At 56.7% G+C, this 6,585-nt stretch overlaps 2 protein-coding genes across 11 annotated transcripts in view; both read right to left on the bottom strand.

Annotated features, from left to right (window-relative positions):
• Window positions 1-2,630, bottom strand: part of CCAR2 (cell cycle and apoptosis regulator 2) — a 15,412-nt gene extending 12,782 nt beyond the window's left edge. The window contains exons 1-6 of the mRNA XM_024747665.1: window positions 2,441-2,630; window positions 1,473-1,568; window positions 1,112-1,203; window positions 578-669; window positions 259-373; window positions 1-116 (exon numbers count right to left, since the gene is read on the bottom strand). The exon at window positions 1-116 is cut by the window's left edge and continues 18 nt beyond it. Of these exons, the coding sequence (XP_024603433.1) occupies window positions 1-116; window positions 259-373; window positions 578-669; window positions 1,112-1,203; window positions 1,473-1,530 (473 nt within the window). The 5' untranslated portion in view covers window positions 1,531-1,568; window positions 2,441-2,630. The remainder of the gene's footprint in view (window positions 117-258; window positions 374-577; window positions 670-1,111; window positions 1,204-1,472; window positions 1,569-2,440) is intronic.
• Window positions 2,631-3,392: 762 nt separating this feature from the next.
• Window positions 3,393-6,585, bottom strand: CUNH8orf58 (chromosome unknown C8orf58 homolog). 10 transcript variants are annotated; one of them, XM_024747660.1, is made up of 6 exons: window positions 6,070-6,585; window positions 5,641-5,781; window positions 5,385-5,493; window positions 5,144-5,256; window positions 4,838-4,944; window positions 3,393-4,305 (listed from the first exon to the last, which is right to left on the bottom strand). In XM_024747660.1, the coding sequence occupies exons 1-6, from the start codon at window positions 6,391-6,393 to the stop codon at window positions 4,194-4,196; spliced, it is 906 nt and encodes a 301-aa protein (XP_024603428.1). In that variant the 5' UTR covers window positions 6,394-6,585; the 3' UTR covers window positions 3,393-4,193. The 10 variants fall into 10 exon arrangements, 8 of the variants coding, with proteins under 8 accessions (XP_024603428.1, XP_024603429.1, XP_024603424.1 ...); XM_024747661.1 differs by having other exon boundaries at window positions 4,838-4,920; XM_024747656.1 differs by having other exon boundaries at window positions 6,067-6,525.

Genomic DNA, 6,585 nt, shown 5'->3' with positions numbered 1-6,585 from the left:
AGTGGGGGAATCCGGTGAGGCTGGAAGATCAGCTGGGGCTGAGCTCCCAGAATCCCTTGCTTCTGGCCCAGGGCTGCCACATGTAGAAGGGGAGGTGCTGGGGACTTCAGTAGGGGCTGCAAGACAGCAACCAGGAAATTCAGGGCATCCCATAGCCGACCTGCTCACTACCTTGGAAAGATGCAGCCCCAACCCCTTGACCAAAGTAAGGTTCCCTCCCACGCCTTTCCAATAAACATGCCAAGGAGAGATGAATACCTGGTTGGAGAGCGTTTGCACCTTGACAGCATTCCAGGGCACTGCCTGGCCTGGGTTGTATGCAGCCTTCACCAGCACCTTCTCACCCAGCTGGGGCAGCCGGCCCTTCACCACACTGCCAGCACACAAGCCAGGAGACCCAGTCAGGAGAGAAACCCTGGCCAAGCCACCCTGACTGTCCCTATGAGGCCCTTGCCATCAAGATTTCTCACACCTTGCATAACAACAGCAAAGCAATGGCATTATAGGGGACCCACCAGCATGGTGACAGAACTGAATCCAATAAGCATTTCCAGAAGGGGATCAGCCTCAAGCCTACCTTAGCTGAAAAAAGACCTCTTCATCCACCACCCCAAAGTAGTCATGCAAACTGGTAACAATGCCAGTGAAGACCCGCTGCTTCTCTCCACCCTGTAAGAGAAGAGTGCAGTTTGAAGGTAATAGGGAGCATTTGTCCATGCTCTGCCATTAGCATCTCATCTTCATCCACCCCGCCCCACCCTCAGCTCAATCAGAGTACTGCACGGATTCCCATGGAAGGAAGCATACATACAGAAGGAAGCATGTGTACAGTGGACACAATCAATCTACTGGGGGGAGTCATATTGATTCTTGGGTCATAAGCTTCTTCTAAGATTTCCAGTTCTTTAATTCCAAGAAGCACCCTAGAGATCTCCCTAGAGCCAGAACCTAGGACTCCCCAGTCACAGATGTCTAGTCGCCTCTGGACTGGCCAAGGACAGGAGTGTCAGGAAGGATGAACACTGTGATGTAAGAATGAAAGCATCGGGCAACCATGCATGCTGGGGTAGTCCCGAGGGCCGAAACTCACTAGATAGGATGCCCAACCTACCTGAAGGTGCCTGGCATTTTGGGACAGGTCTGTGGCCACAGGAGGAGTGAGCAAACCAGGAGGAGGACCCAAAAGAGATGTTGAAGCTGCGCCTATTGGAACACAGAAGCAATCCAGAAACTGCACCTACCATCTTAAGCACAAGTTCAGCTACAGGAAACGGTAAACCCAAAGAGCAAAGTGGATCCAAGCATGTCCCACACAGGGTTTCGCCGACAACTACTGTGGTCATGCTTTTTCCTAAGAATAGTCAGCAGCAAATTGCACTCCACCAGGGAAACCCCAAAAGCCACATTTTGAAAGAGTAACTCCAAAACACACACTTCCCAGTACTAGGCCAGGTAGAGATAAAGGTGTTCACCTGAGAAGTTGCGCCCCCCTGGTAGTGGGTTGATCCGCTGGCGCTTAAACTGGGACATTGGGAATGCTGTCCTCTTTCAGGGTCTTGGGGAAAAACCTTCAATCAGAAAAGAAATAAATTAACAGCCCATAGGGAAATTTTCCATCTACCCCAAAAAAGGAACTAAGGATCTTAAGGAAAATGGAGAGATGGATACTGAGAAGGAAAGGAGGAGACGGATGGTGAGAATATGAAAAGGAGCAGGAAATGGAGAAATTACAATGTTCCAGTCAGCCCTCACAATAATCTAGTGGTGGGTGATACTGTTATGCTCTTTCAACGAAAAGGAAACTGAAGCTCGGAGGGACTGAGACTTGCCCGAGGCCACATAACCAGGTAGGTACAAAACTAGGACTCACACCCAGATCTCCCGACAACTTAGAGCTCCTCTCACTATGCCACGCCACCCTCAGATAGCTGGGGAGAGTGGAGGGTTGGAAAGAGCCCCGATGACATTCATTCATTCAATGCATCCGCCAAAGAGTTCCACGCAAGGCCCGGAAAAATGGAGGAGACTGCTGCCGGAGAGGAGATGGTGTGGGCCCTCTCCCCGGAAGCCCGGCCCGTTGTTCCCCGGACGGGCGGGTGGGAAGACAGCTCCGTGGCCCGGCCGAACGCGAATCCGGCTGCGCGCCCGCCCTCTTGCTCCCGCGCTCCCCGGCCCTCGGCTCCCGCCTCATCAGCCGCCGGCGCCGAGTCTCCCGGGGCGGGCCGCGGCCAGGCCACCGTGGGAGGACGAAGGCGCGCGGCTTCTCCTCCTCCCGCCCGCCCCCAGGGCCGAGACCGTTGCCAGGGAGACGGAACTTGCAGGCCGAAGGGGGGCTCGGCCCGTTCCGCGCCCGGTTCATCTTCGAGGCCCGGCCCTCGCAGCCCCTCGGCCAGGGGAGGGGCGAAGAGGCAGAGGGGCGGCGGAAGGCCCCGCAACCCACCTGCGGGCCAGGGCCGCGACACCGGGGGGACAAAGACACCCGGAACCACCACAGCCGCTGCTGCTGCCGCCACCGGAAGCGCCTCTCCGGAAGCGCGACCACTGGTCGGAAGCTGCCTCTCTCCCGGATATGGTCCCTCCCTCCTCTCCACTGACCTGTCCCTTCCCCCACCCCGGCCTGCCATCCCGCTCCAACTGTGGAGCGGAAGTGCGCTTTCCCCGATCGGATGCGCGTTAGGAAGCCGCGCCTCGGTGGTGTCCTCTCTTACGTGTCCCATTAGAAAAGCAGGCTTCGGAGAATTGGTTCCTGGTCCCAAGACTGCTGGAGCTGGAGCCCCAAACCTAAGGGAGCACCTACCTATGCCTCATTCTGGCAGATCCCAAGACTGCAGCAGCAAGAGAACCAGCTGACTGGAGGAAGAGGAGGAGAACCATCTGACCTCCTCCTGACTGGAGGAGGAGGATGCATGATCAGTGGCCATTTCCAGAAGACATCCCTGTGTCTGATTCAACCATCCCTAGCCCTACCCTTCCGTTGGCGGCACACCCCTCCCCACACACCTCCTGCGTACCTGCAGGAGACTAAACTTTCCCCCTTTCTCAATTAACAAAGAGCTAGGAACCTAATAGGCTATATAGTAAGATAAACCTCCACAATATTTAGGTATACATTTACAAAGAGTTCTCACAATCATTTCCTTTAGTCCTCACATCAACCCTTGGGGGATAAGGAGGTCAGGAATTAGTGTCCTAATTCTCAGCTATGAAACCTGAGAGACTTCAATGAAATGACTTGCTCAAAGCCTTGCCGCTAATCACTGGCCATTTTAGTCCCCATTAGCAATCCCAGTTCCCCCTTACCCTCTGACCTTCCCATCACCCTCCAGTCTAGCCTCCCTCCAACACCCTTTCCTATTCATTTAACATTCACCAAGCACTTTGAGACAGTTTAATCTCACTTTACCCTCAAAACAAGCTTGTGAGGTAGGTAGGACAGGCATCATTATACCATTTGGGAGATTAAGTGGGAAGCTATGGCTCAGAAAAGTTAAGGGATTTTTGTCAAGGTCTAAAAGCTAGTATGGGCCTCTGGTTTCAGCTGTGACGTGGAAAGGCTAGTAAGGAGTAAAGCAGCTGAGAATAGACCTTGAAGATTACTCTGCGGTTCCCCATGTTGTCCTTGACTCCCATCCCTGGTGCAGTCTTCAGGCAAGATTCAATGCAGAGGCAGCCAAGAGAGCACCCTTCTCTGTCCTGGGGCTGCCCGTGCAAGTATGAGGAGGAAGGGAGGACGCCAGATCAGTAACTGTCCGCTCAGGAGTGAAGGTCAAGTCCATCGTCTGCAGTTACCTCACCCTGAAGACTGACGCTTTGAGTGCATGATTCCAGAGAGATGGTTGGATCCAGCCAGTTCACAACACTGATAGTCCCCAGCGACACTCTGGGCCCCAACAGATCACCAAGCCAAACACACTCCATGGACACCAGATGAATCAGTAAGTTCACATTGCCTAAGCCCAGGGATTTCTGGCAACCAGGGAGGAGCCCGAGAGCTGCTGCACCTTGGGGCCTCTCGGGGACCCAGGGTTCCTTGGCTGCTCAGAGGAGAAAGACTCAGCCCTTGCCTCAGAGAGAAAACTGAGGGTCAACAGCTTTTCCTGGCAGTGCCCAGAAGCAGCAACAGGGCAGAGGGCGAGGAAGAAGACTTCACTGCACTCCCCCCAGCTGGGGTTACATCCCTGCACCAGGAAGTCTCAGCATACAGTAAGGTTTTTTGCTCGTTGCTTCTTAACCACTAATGATGGCATAAAGGTCTTCTGGAGGGTTTGGCCTGGAGGCCTTTCAGGGAGGTCCCTTGATGCAATCCTGTGGAGAAAGAAAGGAGGCACTAGGCTAGGAGGAAGAAACAAAGGTAACGATGGTCCCAGAGTTGACCAAGCATTGTGGGAGGCCTGGGGATATTGACAGGGATAATCCCCCCGTGACCACCCTGAAGGCGCCAGAATTACTCAGTATAGACCCCCTACCCCCCAACCCCCGGCATCCACTGTGGCATGCTGTGTGCCCTACCTTGCTTTCCTGGGGAAACCCAGGGAGGTGACCTAAGTTTCAGCTTTGAGGGGTGAGGGCTTGCTGGGCTTATATGAGGATTTCCCATCTTTTTGTCCTGGCTCTGCCACCGTGTGGCCTCGGGAAAATGACTTCCGTCCCCAGCCCAGTCCTCAGCCTCCTCGTCCATAAACGGGGTGCTTTAACCACTTTCTGTTTCTTCCAGCACCCTCTCCAAGACTACGTGTCTCAAATTTTGCAGGGACGAAGATAACAACTGGCAGCGCAATCTTGGCATCCTAGCTCATCAGCCTCCTCCCTCTGCCCTGGACTGGGCCACAGGACTCACCTGGGGGCAGAGCCATCAGGAGGGGCAGCGGCTTCAGCAGGTCGAGGGCTCCTCCACCGGATCCGGTTGAGCAGGACCTTGACCTTGTTCCAGTGGGAGAGATCCCGCTGAGCAGAGGGTGAGAGGGTCACCCAGGGCCCCTCCCCCAAACATACCCCTGACCAAGCTCCCAGAGATAGCTGTCAGCACAGCCAGGACAGATCACCTGTTCCAAACAGGAATCCTCTCGTTTTCTAGCACACATCCCAACCACCCCCGACCTCCACCGCATCCTGTCACCTGCCCCCACGTACATCCCTCACCTACCCTGTGCCCCTGGGAGGATGGAAAGGTGTGAGCTGGCTCTGCCAGGGCCTCTGACAGCCTGGAAGGGCTGGCGCTGGGCACCCCTACCTTTGGGGGTGAAGCTGTGCTTGCTCCTTCGGAAAGAGAATCCAGTTACCCAAGGCCAGGAACAGGAAGGCACTCATCAAGCCCAGAGCTCAGGGGGTCTGCCTATGGGGACCTGGGCAGGCAAGATACAGACAGAGACACAACTGCGCCTCACCTGTCTCCTCTGTCTGGCTGAGCCGCTCCCACCGCCCGTGTACCTCACTGCCCGGGGCGTGAGAGGGTGGAGGTGAAGGCGCCAGGGCCGGCTCCTCCTCTTTACGATCCTGTGCACAGGAGAGATGGGCTTTCAGGGCCTGGCTAGAGGGCTGAGGCTGTTCTGAAGGGAGTCCTGGTTCCAGGGGTCCCCCCCATCCTCTGCATCCCCCACTCACCTGCCTGCCCGCTGGCCCGACTGCCCACAGCTCACTCACCCCAGGGGCCCTCTGAGTCTGCAGCTGCAGGCAGAGCTGCTGCAGCCTCGCCATCTGCTCCAGCACCAGGCACAGGTGTTCCAGGTAGCGAAGACCCTGCCCTGGGAGGCAGGCCCAGGCTTCAGGCCCCAAGCCCCCCACCTGTGGGACGTAGTGAGGTAGGGGAGAATTCTGAACTCAACCAGACTCGCACCCTAAGGGGCCAGCAGATGGGGGCAGGATGAGTGAGAGGAGGGACGCACACCCAGCTGGCCTCCCAGTGCCCAGCCAGGCAAAGTGCCGGGCAGGCCCCGGACCTGCCCACCTCCACACAGCTGGGGGCAGGGTGAGGCAAGACATTCTCACACAACACATCCATGAGGCGTAAGGGAGAAGAAGTTGGGGGGCGGAGGCATCTCCATCCCACGCCTGAGAGTTGGCACTCACCACCTCTGCTTCTTCCAGGCCTGCCTCTAGGACACTCTCTGCCTTGGTGGCCTCCTGTCCTCCTGCTCCAAAAAGGGGCATTTCATACTCAGAGTTGCTTGGCGGCTTTGGGGAGCGGTAATGTGACAAGCTGGCAGAGGAAGTCGGGAGCTGGCGGGACCGCTCCAGCACCTGCTCCAGCTTACGGCTGGCTAGAAGCCGGCTTAGGCGGGCAGGAGGCTCCATGGCACCCAGGGCCAGGGGCTCAGCGTTCTGCATGGGCTCAGAGTTCAGAGAGTCTTGAGAAAGGCCCGGTGAGGTGGCTAGGGACCTGTCCCCAACCACCATCTCCACTCCTGAGTCCTGGGAGGCCAGTTGGAGAAGCGGCACCTGCCTCCCAGGTGCTCTCAGCCGGCCATGCCCCTTGCAGGAGTCTGCCGGCCACCCCGGAGCGGCATCCGGGATCCGTCTGTAGGTGCTGGTGACTCCAGGCACTACACAACCACGTGCCAGGTCCTCGCCAGCCCCATCTGCAAGGAG

This window comes from Neophocaena asiaeorientalis, unplaced genomic scaffold (assembly GCF_003031525.2).
Source record: "Neophocaena asiaeorientalis asiaeorientalis breed wild unplaced genomic scaffold, Neophocaena_asiaeorientalis_V1.1 scaffold429, whole genome shotgun sequence".
Lineage (NCBI taxonomy): Eukaryota > Metazoa > Chordata > Mammalia > Artiodactyla > Phocoenidae > Neophocaena > Neophocaena asiaeorientalis.
Note: the sequence above shows the minus strand (reverse complement) of the source record. Positions and strands in the feature narration are given on the sequence as shown.